The sequence below is a fragment of the Theobroma cacao genome, chromosome 4 (assembly GCF_000208745.1).
Source record: "Theobroma cacao cultivar B97-61/B2 chromosome 4, Criollo_cocoa_genome_V2, whole genome shotgun sequence".
In the NCBI taxonomy this organism is placed as follows: domain Eukaryota; kingdom Viridiplantae; phylum Streptophyta; class Magnoliopsida; order Malvales; family Malvaceae; genus Theobroma; species Theobroma cacao.
This window is the reverse complement of record NC_030853.1, coordinates 29,714,354-29,733,464: the sequence shown is the minus strand read 5'-3', so window position 1 is coordinate 29,733,464 and position 19,111 is coordinate 29,714,354. Positions and strand designations below refer to the sequence as shown.

General features: G+C 35.6%; 6 protein-coding genes and 1 non-coding gene across 11 annotated transcripts; 3 read left to right on the top strand and 4 right to left on the bottom strand.

Moving 5' to 3' along the window:
• LOC18603331 lies at positions 27-2,482 on the top strand. The gene is made up of 7 exons (XM_007035234.2): positions 27-483; positions 746-815; positions 1,070-1,125; positions 1,300-1,375; positions 1,496-1,532; positions 1,809-1,923; positions 2,012-2,482. Exons 1-7 carry the CDS (start codon positions 197-199, stop codon positions 2,250-2,252), a joined length of 882 nt encoding a protein of 293 aa, XP_007035296.2. The 5' UTR covers positions 27-196; the 3' UTR covers positions 2,253-2,482.
• LOC18603330 lies at positions 2,667-3,792 on the bottom strand. Its single transcript, XM_007035233.2, has 2 exons — positions 3,224-3,792; positions 2,667-3,104 (listed from the first exon to the last, which is right to left on the bottom strand). Exons 1-2 carry the CDS (start codon positions 3,637-3,639, stop codon positions 2,939-2,941), a joined length of 582 nt encoding a protein of 193 aa, XP_007035295.1. The 5' UTR covers positions 3,640-3,792; the 3' UTR covers positions 2,667-2,938.
• Positions 4,349-5,776, bottom strand: LOC18603329 (F-box protein SKIP23). The gene has a single exon (XM_007035232.2). The coding sequence runs from the start codon at positions 5,774-5,776 to the stop codon at positions 4,460-4,462; it is 1,317 nt and encodes a 438-aa protein (XP_007035294.2). The 3' UTR covers positions 4,349-4,459.
• On the bottom strand, positions 6,878-7,609 carry LOC18603328. Its single transcript, XM_007035231.2, has one exon. It carries the CDS (start codon positions 7,607-7,609, stop codon positions 6,878-6,880), a length of 732 nt encoding a protein of 243 aa, XP_007035293.2.
• Positions 8,334-14,391, bottom strand: LOC18603327 (glutamyl-tRNA(Gln) amidotransferase subunit B, chloroplastic/mitochondrial). 4 transcript variants are annotated; one of them, XM_007035229.2, is made up of 9 exons: positions 14,298-14,391; positions 13,157-13,839; positions 12,559-12,768; positions 11,507-11,647; positions 11,196-11,399; positions 10,460-10,657; positions 9,659-9,727; positions 9,053-9,169; positions 8,334-8,965 (listed from the first exon to the last, which is right to left on the bottom strand). In XM_007035229.2, exons 2-9 carry the CDS (start codon positions 13,784-13,786, stop codon positions 8,885-8,887), a joined length of 1,650 nt encoding a protein of 549 aa, XP_007035291.2. In that variant the 5' UTR covers positions 13,787-13,839; positions 14,298-14,391; the 3' UTR covers positions 8,334-8,884. The 4 variants fall into 4 exon arrangements, with proteins under 4 accessions (XP_007035291.2, XP_017975782.1, XP_007035292.2 ...); XM_018120293.1 differs by lacking the exon at positions 14,298-14,391 and adding an exon at positions 14,253-14,273; XM_007035230.2 differs by lacking the exon at positions 14,298-14,391 and adding an exon at positions 14,143-14,246.
• TRNAS-AGA lies at positions 14,457-14,538 on the top strand. Its single transcript has one exon. It is a non-coding gene; the product is annotated as a tRNA-Ser (tRNA).
• LOC18603325 lies at positions 16,960-18,723 on the top strand. Of its 2 annotated transcripts, none has more exons than XM_007035226.2 (3): positions 16,960-17,078; positions 17,320-17,436; positions 18,130-18,723. In XM_007035226.2, exons 2-3 carry the CDS (start codon positions 17,337-17,339, stop codon positions 18,348-18,350), a joined length of 321 nt encoding a protein of 106 aa, XP_007035288.1. In that variant the 5' UTR covers positions 16,960-17,078; positions 17,320-17,336; the 3' UTR covers positions 18,351-18,723. The 2 variants fall into 2 exon arrangements, with proteins under 2 accessions (XP_007035288.1, XP_007035286.1); XM_007035224.2 differs by lacking the exon at positions 16,960-17,078 and adding an exon at positions 17,114-17,240.

Here is a 19,111-nt window from a genome sequence, read left to right as displayed (position 1 = left end):
ATATATATAACCGTTATAACGGAGCTGCGCGGTTTGGACGACTCTCTCTCTTACAAGGAAAGAAAAATTCTTTTCCTCTCACCCCTCAAATCCCTCGAAACAAATCTCCTCAACATTTTCCATTTCACTTTCCCATCAACCAAACAGACGAGAAAACTTAACGGAAACTTAAAAAAAGAACAAAACAAAACAAAAAATGGACAAGGTAGTGGAAGAAGTGGAGAAGACAAAGAGAGAGTGGGACGAAGCCTATGCAAAGACCCAAGAGCATGTAAAGGAGATTCAGGAATATGGGAAATCAACAGTGGAGGAAACCAAAAACAAAACTTCATTGCCCAGATTAAATGGGTTGGCTCAAGATGGATTGGCTTTGCTTAATTCGTTGCAGTTTAATCTTGATCTTCATGCTCCACAGCTTCCTACTGATGAAGAGGTCCAGTCTGCTAAAGCTTTGCTTGAATCTTGGAAAAGTCAATGCCAAAGGTAAATTAACCGCCCATTTTTTTTCTCTCTTGAACGGAAATTTTGAGTTTGTTTTCAGCAAAGATGTAATTTTCTTGGTTGTTTGCTTTTGGGTTTTTAGTCCTTGTTTCAAAATTGGAACTTTTAATTCCAGTGTTATTGGTTTATTTAAGATTTTGTTTTTCATTACTTGGATTTAGTAGCAATTTAGCAAAGTTTGTTGTTAGTATTTTAATTGCTCTTATATGTTCTGATAGGACTTGATTGTTATTTCTGTGATTAGTTTGAGATTGAGTTTAAGGAATGCGAATTTGCAAGCAAGGGATAATATGAGGAAAACTGCTCAGAAAGAGGTAATAGATTTCTTTTACAAAGGTTGAGTTTTTTTTTGCTTCAATTTACCATTTTTTAAGATCTGTTACACACTGATACTGATATCCCTTGGTTTAAACATCTTTTTGTTGTGACAGCATCTGAAAATGGATGTTTTTCATACCTAATTTGATAGTTGTGCTGTTAATTGCATTATGATTTTTCATTTTTGTCATTATTTTTTCAAGAGAGACCAACTTACGGATTTGATTTTATATTTATGTATGTTTTGTAGAGAGAACTTCTTCTGGGTGGTGGAGAAGAATCCACGATTCGTCGGCGCAATTTGCAGTATGTATTACTAGTATGTCTTTAGCTTTTGATCACATTGATATTAATGTACCTCCCCTTATTTTCATGTGATTGTTTGTACATTGGGTAATTTTCCTTGACGGTAAAATACAATAATTTTCTGGTATTTAATTCGCTATGTTGTTTTTCATGTATAATTCATAACCATTTCAGGACAAAGGCTGGAATGACATCTGCTGCAGAAAGCATCACAGAGAGCCTTCGCCGTACACGACAATTGATGGTTCAGGTGAGTAATGTGTTTTTTTCGGTTTGTTTCTTCCTTGTGTTTATCATCAATAATCTTGTAATATGGTTCTTTGTCGGTTGCTCAATGTGATTTCGTTGCGTTACATCTACATGCATATAGGAGGTGGAAAGAAGTACAAGCACGCTCATGACTTTTGGTAGGTCTTTCTATTCCTATTCCAAAATGTATTATTTAACGAAACTTGCTGAAAATAGTGTGGTGTTACAAAATTCAGTACTTGAGGTGGCCCTTAGCTGAATGATTCTATCCAAATGACACTGTCCTGTTTATCTATGAGGTTTGATTACGGGTTGATGTTCTGCTCAGCAAACTGATATGAATATTCTGTTTTGGTTTGACCGTTATGGTTCAGAAGGACAAAGACTGGTTTTATGTGCATTAGATTTGTTGACTTTTATGTGTTAATGTATAGAGGAATCAACGGGAGTATTAAGGAAGGCTGAAAGTGAATACAAGGGGCATCGCTCATTGTTAATGCGAACCCGGAATCTACTCTCCACAATGCAGCGTCAGGATGTTATTGACAGGTATTAAGAAATTAGGTTTTCCTTTATATTTTTGTAGTGACTAATGATCTGAGGATATCACTATTGATGCTGCGTTTTGTTTGTTCAGGGTGATACTCATAGTAGGATTTGTCTTGTTCTCTTGTGCTGTACTATATGTTGTTTCAAAGCGTATTGGCATACTTAAGTTGCAGAGGACAGTTACTGCAGCCATAAGGGCTGGGATGGCTGGAAAACCAGATGTTGCTCGTAGAGCTGTAGAAGAAGGTATTAACCATGCCCAATTTCCTGGCAATGTAGTTCCCAAGGTGGGAATCCCTTTAGAGCAACCCATGCATGATGAACTTTGAGGTAATGTAGTTTATGTTAAAGAAACTACATTGCCCATCCAATGCACGGGTTTGTTTTTGTTTCTTTTTTATGAGAAAGGAAATTAGTTTAAGAAATGTTCTATTCATAAAACATAAGAGAATGAGTAATGGAGCTGTGATATGGAAGGAGAAGCACATACGCATTTAGAAACACAACTACAGTACATCTGGAGACTCGAGTTATAATACATGACTATTGTTTAGGTTCATTCATTCCCAACTTTATTCTTGATCTCACTTGTTATAGTACGTTTATATAGATAACATGTCTAGGAATGCGTCTGGCACCCATTTCCCTCCTTTCTCTTGAAATTAGATTATTCTGGTGAAATATGTAGGTCTTGAATAATAATTGAAGCAAAGATAGTTGATAAAGTAAAAACAAGAGCAAGATGACCTTGGTTTCAGCTGTATCTCATTTTCTGGATATGGCTGCAAAAGCAAGTCATTTTCCAAATTCAAATATTTACAGTTTCTATGTATTCAAACTGAAGAAAAGCATACATATGGAACATTTCATCACTAAAGCGAAGAAAAGAAAAAGAAGGGATTGAATGAAAAATCAACTAAATATGGCAAATTTATAAGATATAGCTAGCTCTTGTGATCAAAGGGATTGCAAATTGATGACCAATGCAATGGTTGGTGAATAAATGTAAGTGCAATTATGCCAAGAGCCAAAAATTTTTATGGGTCTTTGTGTTTAGGACATAACCACCATTTTGTCCCCTTTTCTGCACTCCAACACAGGTGCATTGGCTGTTCTCAATCAAATAATCTGCTGTGTCTATCAGTTTTGCTCCTCTCATTGACCCGCTAGATCGCTTATATCTGTTTAGGACAGGCAGAAACCAGCCCAAAAGTCATTAATTAATCTCTTGCTTTTCACCATTCATATTTGCCATTGATATGCATGGCAAAAGACTAGAAGAGAAGGGTGTGAAACTCACCCAAGTATTGCTGAAGAGAGACTCCGCCGCTGCCCTATGATGAGAAGATCGATTCCTAAAGCTTTGCACTTGGAAAGAATTACGGTAGCCTTGTCCTTGCCATCCATGTCGGTTTTCTCTATACGTACAGGGATATTAGGCTGAGCAATCTCACACGCACGTTTCATTTGGTCAAGAAAATCTATGTCAGTTGAAGCTCCTTCAGTGGCGGAAGGAGCTGTGGAAGCCGAAGAAAAACTGGGTTTCCTGAGGAAAGTAGAGAATGTGTTTTTCCATGAATTGGGGTTCTCAACATGAAAAAGAATCAGCTCGTCTTGCTCTAGCATTGCATGGGAAAGAGCATATTGGAGGGCTGCCGCTGAGTGGGGGGTCGGGTCAGCTACCACCATTACTTTCCGTTCCGGTGGAGTCACCATCAATGGCCACCGCAGCAGCAGCAAAACAAAACAGATGAAAAAACAACCACCACCACCTAGAAAGAGAGGTTTGGAATTGCGGAAAAAAGAATGGCATGCAATATGAGGTTGTCATTTTGGTTATGAGCTTATCCGGAAGTTAACCATTAACAAATAGTTAGCTTTAATTTTGTGATTGACAAGTTAAGAGATCGGTGGCTTTGAGCTATTTTTTGGGGGGTTATTAATTCAGTTCTTTCTGGTTGTATGCTAAATTTAGTGAATAATAAGACTTGGTCAATGCCCCAAAGGCCAGAACCTCTTGCAAGTGAAACAACAGCTGTTTACACTTTACAGGGAGAGGACTGTTGATTTTATCAAATTCCAAAACAAAAGTAATCATGAGGTAGGATAGCGGTCTCATTACGTTTCCCTGTACCATCTTACAATCTCCATTGTAGCTAGTAATAGCTAGTAAAATTCTTCCATGAAAATGGGTAGAGATGATTACTAACAGAGTTTGAACCTTAAAGTGGCATCAGTAACAGAAGCTTAACTTTTACCAGTTTCCCAATCCTTCCACTGACACATTATTTGAAGATTTTGCAAAGCCAAATTAAACAAAACAAACTATTTGGACTGCTATATAAAGTTTCTTTCAGAAATTATCAAGAGAGCTTGACCGGAGAGATCAAACAACAAGAAAAGCAGAGGAAATAAAGCAGAATAGAAATTGTTTTTCATTACAAGAACTACTCTTTCACATACATCACCAAAAGTTTTTCTTGGCATAAACAATGCATAATAATCTAAGAAAGTTGTTGCAGACTGTAAGGCTTCCCTAGCATGGCTTGGGGTTGGGGATGATCCAGCAAGGTGGTGGCAGAATCTGCTCTGAAGAGTATTCGTAAATTGGCTTCACAGTTCCATCCTTCAAGTTGTATACGCCCATGTCATGACCTCCATACGAGTAATCTTCCTCCATTCTTTGAAAGTAATCATCAGTGTAATAAATCAAGTTCCCTTCACAGTCGGGAAAAGATCGAGTCGAGACTGAAACAGATTGATTTCCACCCAGAAACAAAACTCGATCGCCCAAAGTTGCCATTTCCACCCATTTTAGCTCATTGAAATCCAACTTATAAACATGAAACAAACATGTTCTATATGAACAAACCCAATCTAAAACATCTCCTTCATGAACAAGTTTCCCATCCGAATCCACAAACTCACCAATGAACCTGACAACAAGCAGGATATCCCCACACGATTCGACCAAGTATAACGAGATAGCACAAAGATCTCCGAAGGAATTTATTTTGGACAGTGACTTCTCAGGAAAAGTTGGAACGATATGTAGTCTTTTTGACATAAAATCGCCTTCACAATTCCATACTTCAATATTATTCCCCCCACTCAATGCAAAAAGATGATTTTGGTGGCATATAATATCTTGGTAAGGTACATGCCTGGTGTCAAGAACTTCAGTCCAACAACTACCTCCACTCTTATGATATGCAATCTTTCCATCTTTGAACAGCAAGATCACACGATACTTTTTATTGTTGCAATCTGGTTCTCCTGCCAGGATTGCTTTCCGTATGAAATAATATCGTAGTTCTTGCTTTCCGTAGCGAACCTTAGAATAGTTAAAACGTTCGACTTCAAAGTCTCCCTCCGCGGTTCTTTCCATTCTCCGTAAACCTAGCAGACCATATAATGAAGGAAGTGCTATTTTCACTTGCCTGAAAGGGTGGAAGAGAAACGGCACAGCTTTTTCCTCGAAGAAAATCAGCCACCCGTTTGATGATCCAATGCAGCAACTTTCCCTCAACTCCTTTGGTATCTTTTTCATGCTACAAACCTCGCTCTCCCCAAGTTTCAAGAAGCCACCGTATGCCCTCAGATTGGCTTCAGTACCGTCTCCTCTTTCTACTTCTTCTCTTGAAGGAAGCATAAGCCAGGGCGTCTTGGAAACAAACTCTTCTCCAAGTAAGTTCCAAGAGGAGCAAACAGCTTTCGCTCGAATAATATTAATCAAATCGAGCCTCTCGAAAATTGACCTCAGGATTTCATCAGGAACAATATCAAAAACGCTTATATCATCAGGATTTTTCCTCCTCTTTTTGGTGGATGAACAATCAACGTTACTTGCCATTCTCTAAGCTCGGAACACTATTATGAAAAAACTATGAAAGAAAGTGCTAAATTCTGAAGTTGGAATACTATCAGTAAATAAGAGAGTACCAAATATATAAGCAAAGTTACTTAAATTCTTTTACAAATAGGATTACTTGGTAGGAGTAGAATTATTGTTAAACTCTGAAACTAATTAATGAAACTTGTATTTTAAGAAACCTTTAAAGGGTGAAGCGAAATTTTCATTCAATTAATTTATATTAAGATTTACAATTTAGAGTTTGTTTATTTTGACGTAAAATATTTTTCAAAAAATATTTTCAAGACTGATACTTCCTAAAATATGGATTTAATAAATATTAATATTTAAATTAAAATATTAAAAAAATTAAAAATATATTGCTATTTAACTTAAAAAAAATTTAATTTAAAATATTAATATTTAATTTATTAAATACTATTAAAATTAAAAAAATATATTTTAATGAAACTATTCAATATAATTAAATTTTTTATTTATAAATTAAATAAATCTTACTAATAATTATAATAAAAAATATTTCAATAAAAGTAAACTTTTACCAGTTTCCTAATCCATACATTATTTGAAGATTTTGCAAACCCAAATTAAACAAAACAAACTATTTGGACTGCTATATAATATTTTTTTAAAGAATTATCATTCAAATAAGAAAGTTTTGCCAGAGACATCAAACAAGGAGAAAAGTAGAGGAAATAAAATAAGCAGAATAGAAATTGTTTTCCATTACAACAACTAATCTTTCACATACATCACCAAAAGTTTTTCTTAACATAAACAATGCATAATAATCTAAGAAAGTTGTCGTCGAGAATAAAGGCAGTTGTTGCAGACTGTAGGGCTTCCCTAGCATGGCTCGGGGTTGGGGATGATCCTGCAAGGTGGTGGCAGAATCTGATCTGAAAAGTACGTAAAACGTGATCGGAAAGTTCCATCTCTGATTCTTGCTGGCATAATCTGCTCTGAAGAGTAGTCATAAACTGGCTTGGTAATTCCATCTTTGATAGTACAAAGATCTCCAAAGGAATTTGCTTTGGTCAATGACTTCTCAGGAAAAATTGGAACGATATGTATTCTTTTTTACATAAAATCGTCTTCGCAATTCCATATTTCAATATTATTTCCCTCACTCAATGCAAAGAGATGATTTTCGTGGCATATAATATCTTGGTACGGTGCATGCCTGGTGTCAAGAACTTCAGTCCAACAACTACCTCCACTCTCATGATATGCAATCTTTCCATCTTTGAACAGCAAGATCATACTATACTTTTTATTGTTGCAATCTGGTTCTCCTGTCAGGATTGCTTTCCGTATGAAATAATATCGTAGTTCTTGCTTTCCATAGCGAGCCTTAGGATAGTTAAAACGTTCGACTTCAAAGTCACCCTCCGCGGTTCTTTCCATTCTCAGTAAACCTAGCAGACCATATAATGAAGGAAGTGCTATTTTCACTTGCCTGAAGGGGTGGAAGAGAAACGGCACAGCTTTTTCCTCCAAGAAAATCGGCCACCCGTTTGATGATCCAATGCGGCAACTTTCCCTCAACTCCTTTGGTATCTTTTTCATGCTACAAACCTCGCTCTCCCCAAGTTTCAAGAAGCCACTGTATGCCCTCAGAGTAGCTTCAGTACCATCTCCTCTTTCTACTTCTTTTGAAGGAAGCATAAGCCAGGGCGTCTTGGAAACGAACTCTTCTCCAAGTAAGTTCCAAGAGGAAAGATCAAAAACACTTAAATCATCAGGACTTTTCCTCCTTTTGGTGGATGAACTATCGACCCTACTTGTCATTCTCTTAGCTCGGAATACCATTATGAGAAAACTTTGAAAGAAAGAGCTAAATTTTTAAATTGAAATAATATCAGTAAGTAAGGGGTTGTAAAATATATAAGCAATGTTACTTCAAACTCTTCTATTACTTGGTAAGAGCAAAATTATTAATAAATTTTGAAACTAATGAAACTTGTATTTTAAGAAACCTTTAAAGGGTGGGATGAAATCTTGATTCAATTAATTTATATTAAAATTTACAATTTAAATAAGATTTACAAAAATCAGACGAAAGAAATATCTGCTATAGTCCCAAGTTTATTTCGGCTGGTAGAAACTGGGTCCAGGAAACTTTTGCTAGGCCGAAGTTTTCTTCTGTCGGTTAGCTGGATAGAGATATATACATATGTATACACATATATATATACATATGTATACACATATATATATACATATATATAGATACATATGTATATGTGTATACATATATATATATATACATATACATATACATATACATATATACATATACATATATACATATATATTTATATATATTTGGAGATTTACATTGGATTGTCTAACCTCATAGACAAGTCGACAAAAGCAATCTACAAAACGAACACCAAAATATGGGTCATTAAAAATAGGAGCGTCCAAGCAATAACTTGCTTATTGCTGAAAAACGCCATGGCGGTCCAAACGACGCCATTTTGCAAATAAGAAAAAGGCAATAAAGATAAAAGCCCAAAACCAGGGCAATGGCTTGAATTCCGAAAAGAACACCCTACTTTCTCCATCTTACTATCAAACATGGCCTGCCATCTGCTGATATAATAAATCATTATAAAGTTACAAGAGGCAGTCATCAGTCTTTTAATATCTCATTTGTTCCTTTTAATGATACAAGTTATCCTACAAAAAGAATTAGTCCAAGAGAAAGGAGATTTTCATGTAATCTACTACAAGATGGTGCCATGTAAAGTATTACATGAACTCGCAATTGATGACTCCCAAAATGAATCAGATTTCGATCTGCCCCACCTCTCAGTACATAATATGATTCACAGGCAGAACTTTCTTTGGCTGCTATGGTATCTGAACCTTTTATTGGTGGAGCATCACGAGCTCACAACCAATCAGCCAAACTTCAATGCATTATCAAGCTGGAGAAAGGATAGACCAAGAACAGAAGAGTACAAGAAAGTTTCTTGGGGAAGAGAATATGTTTGCATGGGCATGCACCTGTATCTACTATTATTACTGTTTTTATTTATTTTTGAAAAAAAAATCCATCTGATACCTACAAGAAACTTTTCAGCTTTTGGCATTTAATTTCTCCAAAAGGATTTTGTTCAAAAGGACGGGGTTTGCTTTGCCTTTTGATATTTTCATTACCTGCATATAATCACAATTTTCAGACGAAGAGTAACAAGTACCAACAACTTCATATAATAACAGAAAATGTAGCTACATTTCCCATACCTGACCGGCAAAAAAACCCTGTAGCTTAGTTTTGCCACCACGATATTGTTCTAGCTGCTTTGGGTTTTCTGACAGCACTTTATCTACCATTTTCCCAATCTCAACAGGATCTACTATCTGCAAATTTTGGAACATATGTTATCTTTCATATTTCTCAATTAAAACAATTATTTCAGTCACAAATATCAAACACATTACAAGTCATGTTAGTTGGATTTAGGTGTATATCAATTCTCCCCCTATATATCACTTTATGTAACTCCCATTCGACATATCTACTAACATGGCACATTTGGTGTGAGGAACAACAAATTTCAATTTTCAATCCCAGGCCGAAGTCAAAGATATGCACCTTCCAATTAAGTTATAGATTGGATTGAATTGAAGCTAGTGTCATCAATCGAGTCTCACTTATCTACAAACAGCATTCACCAAAAAGTTTCCCTCAGTTTGCACAGCAATTTAAGATTACTCAAGCTCAAACTTCTAGTTTCTCCTTCCATGCTCAAATACTACAGGACTAACACTTCACTGCTGAGTTTATCTTAAAAGACATATACATCTATGAATAAAGGGGCTTGGAAATTGGAAAAGTAGCTAACTTGCCTGAACCAGATCCTTCTCTTCTATCAGTCCCTTGACGGTACCACCTTTGGCTAGCAGCTCAAACAATATCTGCAACATTGTAGGAGAAATTGTTACAAATAATTGAACTACAACACTTCCAAAGAATAATAGTTTTGTACAAAAAATTTAATAATTCTTTTTCAATCATTTATATACAAGACAGTATCACTTCCCAAAGGCATCCCCTACAGCAAACTTGTAAAAATATGACAAATGTCTCTACTAACTCATATAATACCCGCATATTACACAGTTGCAGACTCTCAAAACTTTGGGCTGTTTCACCAGTTGCTAAACTTATGGTCTTAATATGTCTCTAAGAGCTTATATCTACGACGTAATTTCTTGCTCACTTAACACTACATGTCCAAAATTAACAAGTTATTTTAAATCTTTATCAGCAGAAAGTTAATCAGGCATTTAGCGGAGGGATAAGAAGCAGGAGAAAAACTTTTATAACTAATTATCTAATTGATAAAGAAAAAAGGTTTTTATTTCTCCTGTTCTCTTTCTTTCCTTTTTCCTTTTTCTGTATGAGTGTGTGTGTGTGTGTGTGGTAGAGGAAAAAGACAGGGAGGAGAAAAGCACTTGGAAAGATTATAAAGTTTGGATTAAAAAAAAAAACACGAACAATAATTATATATCCAAACAAACTATAAAATCACATCTACACAGTGGAGAATAATAGCTAGTAAAATTCTTCCATGAAAATAAATAGACAGGATTACTAACAAATGTTTGAACATGAAAGTGGCATCAGTTAAAGAAGCAAATGCTTACCTCCTTTCCAATCTTTCCACTGATAGTCCCACCTTTAATGGAAGCTATCAGCTCTACTAGCTCTTCTGGCATAAGTTTGATCTCATTAATAGAAAGCTTTTCATTTTTCATATAGGCAGCAATATCACCCATTATCCAATTGGCAGCCAACTTAATGTCAGCACCCCTTGAAATTGTTGCATCAAAGTATTCTGCCACCTAAGACATTAATTAAGTACAGAAGAAAGCACAATTTAGATCATTCTAGTATAATCCCATAGAGGAATTAAGAAGGATGCAAGGACTTGCAGTGATGTTAAATAAAATTTCATAAGGAAACTGCCTGCAAAGCTTAATTAACACTGTTTGTCCAAAGAGGGCCAGGAAAGATGAAGGAAAACACTACAGAAACCAAGGGATTCATGTCCTAAAGTGATGCACTCAAAAAGTATACCATAAAATTGGAATACTAGGCTCATGTTGTTAAATTGGTTCAGGGGAAGAGTGGCACTTAATCATACTCTGAAAATAGCAATAAGAATTATTTCACGAGCAACAAGCTACAATAGGTTAATACATTAAGTTATCACACTTTTAATATCACAATCCAAGGTAAATCTAATGATACTTTTCCAATTTATTTCTTCAATGTTGCCTTTAGCTCTTTGGGTTTCTGAATCCAGACTAATGATTGGGTAGATGCTGGTCGAAACATTACTAATCATTATAAACATAGGATAGTACTTTGAGGACTCACATTTACGTCATTTGCCAGGAAAAGAACATCCTGCATGCTTAGGCCCATCTTCTCATACCTCCGACGCTTCATTTCTGGAAGTTCTGGCAAAGAATTGCGGATGCCATCAACATATTCCTGAGTGAGAATAACTTCGGGGAGGTCTGGTTCTGGGAAATAACGATAATCAGCAAGTCCTTCCTTCTTCCTCATTGTAACTGTTTTCTACATAAAATGTTGAAGGTTTGTGGAGTTCATAAGTAACAATGAAATGACAGGTCATCCATTTCTTATATATGGACACTAAATTGATATTAAGATGCAGCACTAACCTGAGCACCTTCTTCCCATAGACGAGTTTCCTGTACAATTTGATCATCATGGCCTTGAGTATGGAGAAGCGCCTGCCTTGATATCTCGAAATCAATGGCCCGGTTAATTGATGAAAATGAGTTCAAATTTTTTATCTCAACCTGCCAATATAATACAGGATTATACATGTCAGATGCTGCAGAAGTACTACCAATGACATGCCTCTGAACTTGCCAATAAGCATAATTGCAAAGAATTACTAGGGCTTAACATTAAGATCTTGGCTTATTTAGAGAAAGCAAGGAGGAGGGGAAGCAAAATCAGCAATGCCACACTCCCATCACTTCTGCCCCAATGGTGCAGTTGGCTGCGACCAATTTGGACTGTGTCATCAAGGCTTCCTATAACGCTAGTCAGAATTGGATATATCTTGCTACATTCTAAACTTTAAAGAAAACAAGACTTCCTTTCATGTGATTAAAACAACAGAGAGCCTGAAAAAGGGACAACTTTCACTTCAAATACTTGCTGTTGTTGTTTGTTCTTAACAGTTTCACTGTGAAGTTCTCTGAATTTTTTTTTTTTGAAAATTAGATTCATTTTAAATCAAAAGCAGGGGAGACCCCTGAATATACAAGCCACTGAAACCCGACAATGGAGGTATCAACATGGGATCAGTTGACAGAACCAGGCCTGCAAAAATTGCCAGTAAAGTCCTCTGAACTTTTAAACAGGGCTTTAATCAAAATAAAGTCAGTAGCTTATTTTTGCAGGATATTGAATAATCAAAATAAATTCATGCAGCCTTCCCACAACCATGAAGACCAAGGATTGCAAACCTATAAATATTTTAGGGCACTAAATTAACCAGCTCTCCACTGTCATCAATTCCTTTGACTCACCCAGTTTATTGTCCATTCTACTTACTTTGGAAGTACATGCATGCTGATTATTGTATTTATTAAGTTTTCTATCAGCAAGCCAATAAATCATACCCCATACCCCTTAAAAAGACATATTCTAAACCTTAGATCCAAATCTTTTAAGCATGGTATATGAAGCCTCTATGTACCTTTGTCCCAAACTCTGATTGCCCAACTGGTCGAATTGATACATTTACATCACAGCGAAGTGAGCCTTCTTGCATATTTCCATTACTCACTCCCAAGTATCGAACCACCCTCTGTAACTCTGCTGCATATTCAGCAGCTTCAATCCCAGTTCTCATATCAGGTTCAGAAACAATCTCAAGCAAGGGCACCCCTGCTCTATTTAGATCAACCTGCAAAAGATAACCAATGGTGTCAATTAGCAGAAGAAAAAGACACAATAGAATTGCCTCCTAAGCCCTCTAAATTCGGCAAAGGAGACAAAAGAAAGGAAAAAGAGATAGCATAACAACTTTATATCTCCCATTAAAGTGCCAACAAAATGAAATACCGTTATACATGTATAAACAAACTACATGATAGAATCAGCACATAAATTAACTTGAGTTAACCCACAAAAATTATGACTAGAACCTTATTGCAGCAAGAGTAATTGCAATGCTGTTAGACAAAGAAACTAATCTCATTTACAGAAGAAAAGAAAATGATATGCTATATGATTGTATATTATATTCAGAAAACTTTTGAACAGATATACTTTAATGTTATAGAAGTAATTTCCTGAGAATAATCTCCATTTCCAGAATGAAGTAGCTTCCCTGCATCCTCCTCCATGTGAACTCTGGTAATACCAAACTTCCTATGACCACCACCAAACTCAAGAGGAAGATCCAAATCAATGTAACCACCAGTTGCAATTGGGATATCAAACTGAGATATTTGGTAACCCTTTGGAAGGTCAGGATAGAAGTACTGCTTTCTATCAAACTTTGAGTTCAGAGATAGCTTGCAATTGAGTGCAAGACCCAATTTCACTGCGAATTCAATCACTTTTGAATTTAAAACCGGCAAGGCACCAGGCAATCCCATGCAAATGGGGCAGATACTGGTATTTGGTTGGGATCCATAATTGTAAGGACAACTACAAAAAGCCTTGGTGAGAGTTGAGAGCTGGACATGTGTCTCTATCCCAATTATTGCCTCATAGTCTCTTGTAATCTTGTCAAGTGTTTTGCTCTGGGTATGTTGTGAGACTTTGACTTTGGGAGGCTGTTGCTTTTCTTGTGTTGCTGTTTGAGTTTGAGTACTTTTCATTGTGCAGTAAAGAACACCGTTCCTTCTCCTACATATTGCAGTTGGGTAGAGCGAAAACGGGTGGATTTGAATAGTTCTAAACAGTGTGGAAGCCATCTTATTAATTGTTCACTTCAGCTATTAAATCGTACAATTCAAGGACTCTCTGCCTGCAAAACATCAAACAGGTCATCAGCAAGCTGCAATACACTGCCTAAAACAAAAGGAGGGAGGAATAGCAAAAGAAAAGGTTATACAAAGCTTAAAACTTTGAACCAAAAAATGATGAAAGACAAAACTTGTTGAATACCCAGTTTGAATTTCATGCTTAAAACTTGAAAATCAATTAGAATATGCATTTATTCATAAATGCCCAGTAGGAATTTCAGTGAAAAACTCAAAAAAGGAATGATTTTTAAGGATACCCATTAAAGGAAAGGATTTTTAGTGTAAAAATATAGAAGAAGAATTACAAGTGAAACTGCCAAGGCAACATATTGGTTATTCATTTTATCCATAAGCTTGTTTGAAGCAGACGAACATAAGAAAGAACAGAACTTTGAAACATATAAAAGGCATTTACAATTTGAAAGATTAAAAGTGCAAACTAAGGATAGTTCCTGCTTACTTGTCTGAATAACAAGGAGACTAAAACTGAGAGGCTTAACAGCCTACCACCAGTCATCCACATGAACCAAAAAAAACCAACCGATAGCAGAAAATCAATTTCCAACTCGGTTCAAGTGTTCAAGCACATGATGGTCTTCTTGGCAGGTTTATTAACATTGTGGGCGTGCCGGAGTGGTTATCGGGCATGACTAGAAATCATGTGGGCTCAGCCCGCGCAGGTTCGAATCCTGCCGCTCACGAAGATAATAATGTTTTGGTTTAAGGTTTCCTCCGAAGTCTCAAAGTATGTTTTAATTATTGAAACTTTAATTGTTGGGCTGCAACCATTGATTTTATATTGCAATGCCAAGAAGAAATCTAAGAAAAATATAAAAAATTTTAATTTTACATGTAAATTTGCAAAACTCACTTGCTTTGTCTAGAGTGGTATGTTTAGAGCTTTACCAGAGACATCAAACAACAAGTAAGCAAAATAGAAGCTGAAGAGTTTACATTCATTATTAATGAAGGTGTTTCCATCACAAGACATTATCAAAAGTTTTTGTTGACATAAAATATGTCTGAGAAAACAAAGGCAGTTGCTGAGGACTGTTTGAGTTCTCTGGCATGGCTTGGGATTTGGGATGACCCAACATGGTGGTGGCAGAATACTTTCTAAAAGAGAATTCATAACTTGGCTTAACCCTTCCATCTTTCAAGTTGTATATGCCCATGTCATGACCTTCATATGAGTAAGCATCGTCCATTATTTTGTCCCAATATTCATCAGTGTAATAAATTGAGTTCTCTTCACAGTTAGAAAAAGATTGTATTGAAACTGAAACAGACTGATTTTCACTCAAAAACAAAGCACGATTGCCCAAAGTTAACATCTCCACCCATTTTTGCTCATTGAAATCCAACTTATAAACAAGAAATAAACGCGTCCTATATGGATAGACTGTAGGCCGTTTGATGTTAGTATTGAAAACAGCTTCTTCACTAACCAAATTCCCTTCCCAATCCACAAACTCACCAATGAACCTCATAACAAACAGGATATCTTGACATGAATCGACCATGTATAACCTGCTAGTACAAAGATGACCGAAGGAATTTCCTTTGGCAAATGACTTCTCAGGAAAAAGAGGAACAATAATGTTTTTTTTATTCATTAAACCATCTTGAAATGTCGATATTTCAATAGTGTTCCCTCATTCAATGCAAGGAGAAAATGTTTACGGTATATAACATCTTGGTAGAGTGGATGCCTAGCGTCAGGTACTAAATTCCACCTCCTGTCTCCACTTTCATAATGCAATACTCTTTCCGTCGTTACACAACAGCATCACAACAACCTCGGTATTGTTGCCATCAGGTTCTTCCATCACGATTGCTTTTAGAAAATATAATCGTAGTTGGTGTTTATATGGACAATCTTTATATATACCAAAATCGATTTCGATTTCGATATCACGCTCCGCCTTCCCTTCAATTCTTAGTATATCTACCTGACCATGTAATGGAGGAAGTCGGATTTTCTCTTGCCTGAAAGGCTGGAATAGAAACGGCTCAGTTGTTTCCAGCTTCAAGAAAACCCGCCACCCGTTTGATGATCCAATGCAGCAACTTTCCCTGAACTCCTTTGGTATCTTTTTCTGGCCAAAAACCCGACTCTCCCCAGGTTTCAAGAAGCCACTGTAGACATTGTTATCAACATCATATCCTCCTCCTACTTCTTCTTCTCTTGAAGGAAGCATAAGCCAGGGCGTCCTGGAAAGAATCTCTTCTCCGAGTGAGTTCCAAGAGGAGCAAACAGCTTTTGCTCGAACAATGTCAATGTCATTTAATTTTATGTTTATATTTGTTTGACATTTTAAGTTATTATGTTTATGATAATTTTTAATCGCATCAATTTAATTTTGAATTTCATATTTTAATATGTATTCTTGTTATAAATTTTGGATGTCAATTGTGAGTAGCGAAGATTGATTATTATGATATTTATTAATTTTGTTGATAATTTAAATAAAATTTTATCGATAATAATTAAATTACCGACGGAATTTCATAATAATGATAACAATACCAACATAATTATGTTAATAAATTCTTATGGAATTTTGTAGATATTAACAAAATTATGAACGGAAAATTTTCATGAAATTTCATCGGTAATATTCGTTGAAACAAAATTACTAACCGAAAATTTAGTTTTTTTTTTTTTTACAAATTGATATTAAAATAATAAAAAATATTATAACTTTTTTTTATAGAATTTTGTAGCTTTTTCAACAAAATATTTTTGTCGAAAATTTTCGACGAATTTCCAACAACGAGCATTACAAAAGACCCCTTCAACAACGAAATTTTCAACAAAATTTTATTTATTAGCAAAATTACTTCTTATAGGAATAGGATTACCTGCTAGGTATAGAATTGTTATTAAACTTTTGAACTAGTGAGACTTGTGTTCTAAGTTCTAAGAAACCTTAAAACGGGTAAACAATTTTCTATAAAATTGGGAAAAAAAAAAAAAGAAAATCATAGGAAAGAACAAAAGGCTTTGGCCCAAAAAGACTGTGGCTACGCGGCTGCGCCCCATGTTTTGTTTGGGTCAGTTGCAGATGGGCCCAAAAGTGAGTGAACTCGTTCTGATTTTAAGTTCGACTCAAAGCACCCTGGGAAGAAGTAGGCTTCCATCTCTAGTGCTCCTCTCAAAACTACCAAACCAACAAAAAAAATCATCATTAAAAAAAAATAAAAACCGCAAGAAACAAAAGGGATTTTACCTTTCAAGGTTCTTTCATATCTCTTTTTAATGTAATTTTTGCTTATATTCTGATTGATTTCAAAAGTCTGCTTTCGATCTTTTCCTTCTCTGAGTACTGGTTATTTCCCAGTAGATTCATTCATGCTTTCATGGCAACCCAGATGTTGAATGAATTTCCTTCCAGTCTGGGTGTTTTCCAAATTTGTAGTATCAGTGGTGAAGTGATTAGTTTTTATTTTTAATTAATTTTATCTGTTTTGCTTTGTAGATTGTGGGGGATTAAAAATGCCTGCTGGAGTGGTTCAGAAGTTCTTTATTACGTCAATGTTCATGTGGGTAGCTCCTCTTGCAATTCTATATGGTTTTAACCATAATTTACTTCCTGGTAAGACCCTTAAAACCTGTTAATTTAATGTCTCAAGGATGGCTTTTTTTTTTCCTTTTATATTATTGTAGAAAAGAATTGTAAAATTTTTGTTATGTGCTATTGCTACTGATTTATACTATATTAGGTTGTTTCAATCTCTTTTCTTTTCTTTTCTTTTCTTTTTTTTTTTTAAAAAAAGGAAATTGGGTGCCTTTCACCAAGTTTAGCAGGTTGTTATTTATTCATGAGTAGTACATCTCTTAACTGTTAGCTTCTGTAGTATAAATCAAGGCTTAAGTTGGTAATATATTTACAGTAAAATCATGGTTGGTGCTTAAAACATTAAACCAACTGGTTTTGCAACTTGGGAGCTCTTAGTTGAATTGAATAGTTTACATGTACATAGGTGCAAAATCACTATTTTCTGATATCTTGTAATTATCAGTTCTTCCCCTACATAGCAAGCAGGGTTATTCAGTTGATATACTGAACCACCATATAAATCCCTCCAATATGATTTTAGCAAGTTGATCTATGCAGAATCACCATCAAGAAAGTGTTTGAATAAAATTTTCTCTGATAGTATAATTTATTATCATTGCAACAGCATCAAGTTCTGGTAGTGAATAACCACGTTTCATATCTGATAGTTCTTTTAGGCTATATATAATCAAGTTGACTGAAAAAAGAAGCATCATTTGTATGAAACAGGTTTATCAAATTTATCTCCCAATGCTATGACGCTGTTGAGTGGATTCGCTGCTGTAATATCAGTCAATATAGTCATTGCATTCTACATTTGTATGGCAATGAAGGAACCTTCAGATAAGCATGAGCCAGATCCAAAGTTTCTTGCTGATGCCAAAGCTAGTGTAAGCCAGCCAACAGGTGAAGCTACCACCTCTTCACAATCCCAAAAGAAACAAGAATAGAATAGCTGAAGCCCTGGACAAGTAACCATAGTGGAGAGAATGTAACAATGGGGTCTGTGCTCACTGCTTATGAGGCAGAAGTTGATTTCTTTCTATATTTTGTTGTATATTTAGGCTCTTTGCTTTTGATCTTTTGGTATCATTCTTGAGTTTTGATTCCAATCTCATGAGACCTGCACTTACTGAACTTATACTAATTATTCAAGCTGTCAGCCCAAGCTTTTTCCAGTGTGTGATGCTGGTGTCATAATCCCACAGTGGATGTTGCATTTAAGTGTTATACTTTGAATTTCCCATCACTCTGTACCTTCTTGGTTTGTGTGTAAAATCACCAGTACATGTTTAATACAGTCAAGATTTTCTGTTGCTGATAGCTCTTGCAACCAGGACCCGGTGGTAAAGATTGTTCATTCCATATGCTTCTTGATTGAAAAAATGCTATTGCTTAGGTTTATTAACATAGGTAGTAAAGGTAAGTCCATTCCAATGAGGTGGAATCATATATATACACATACCGAGTCCCATGGTCTAATACTAACCAATAGAAGCCAGGAGATTGAGGCATGCCTAGAAAATAATGCTGTTGGGCATCCATGCATTCATGTCAAATGAATATTTCAAGAGGGTATAGGACAGGAAATTTGATAAATGCATACCAATTCATTTCATCCTCCGAAAATGGGGCTGTTAATGTTATGCAAATGATATCAATTGCTATTAATGAAACATTCTGATATAAAAGAACACTGGTTTTCATTGTT

Bases quoted from the DNA above. Each gene is read 5' to 3' on its own strand.
- LOC18603331 (XM_007035234.2), top strand. From the start codon at position 197: ATGGACAAGGTAGTGGAAGAAGTGGAGAAGACAAAGAGAGAGTGGGAC. The intron at 484-745 runs GTAAATTAACCG...TTCTGTGATTAG, and splicing joins TGGAAAAGTCAATGCCAAAG to TTTGAGATTGAGTTTAAGGA. The intron at 1,533-1,808 runs GTAGGTCTTTCT...GTTAATGTATAG, and splicing joins AAGCACGCTCATGACTTTTG to AGGAATCAACGGGAGTATTA.
- LOC18603330 (XM_007035233.2), bottom strand. From the start codon at position 3,639: ATGGTGACTCCACCGGAACGGAAAGTAATGGTGGTAGCTGACCCGACC. The intron at 3,105-3,223 runs GTGAGTTTCACA...TGTCCTAAACAG, and splicing joins CTCTCTTCAGCAATACTTGG to ATATAAGCGATCTAGCGGGT.
- LOC18603329 (XM_007035232.2), bottom strand. From the start codon at position 5,776: ATGGCAAGTAACGTTGATTGTTCATCCACCAAAAAGAGGAGGAAAAAT.
- LOC18603328 (XM_007035231.2), bottom strand. From the start codon at position 7,609: ATGGTATTCCGAGCTAAGAGAATGACAAGTAGGGTCGATAGTTCATCC.
- LOC18603327 (XM_007035229.2), bottom strand. From the start codon at position 13,786: ATGGCTTCCACACTGTTTAGAACTATTCAAATCCACCCGTTTTCGCTC. The intron at 10,658-11,195 runs GTGAGTCCTCAA...TTAATGTCTTAG, and splicing joins TCCTGGCAAATGACGTAAAT to GTGGCAGAATACTTTGATGC. The intron at 8,966-9,052 runs GTATGGGAAATG...GATTATATGCAG, and splicing joins AGGGTTTTTTTGCCGGTCAG to GTAATGAAAATATCAAAAGG.
- LOC18603325 (XM_007035224.2), top strand. From the start codon at position 17,201: ATGGCAACCCAGATGTTGAATGAATTTCCTTCCAGTCTGG. The intron at 17,241-17,319 runs GTGTTTTCCAAA...TTTGCTTTGTAG, and splicing joins TGAATTTCCTTCCAGTCTGG to ATTGTGGGGGATTAAAAATG. The intron at 17,437-18,129 runs GTAAGACCCTTA...TGTATGAAACAG, and splicing joins TAACCATAATTTACTTCCTG to GTTTATCAAATTTATCTCCC.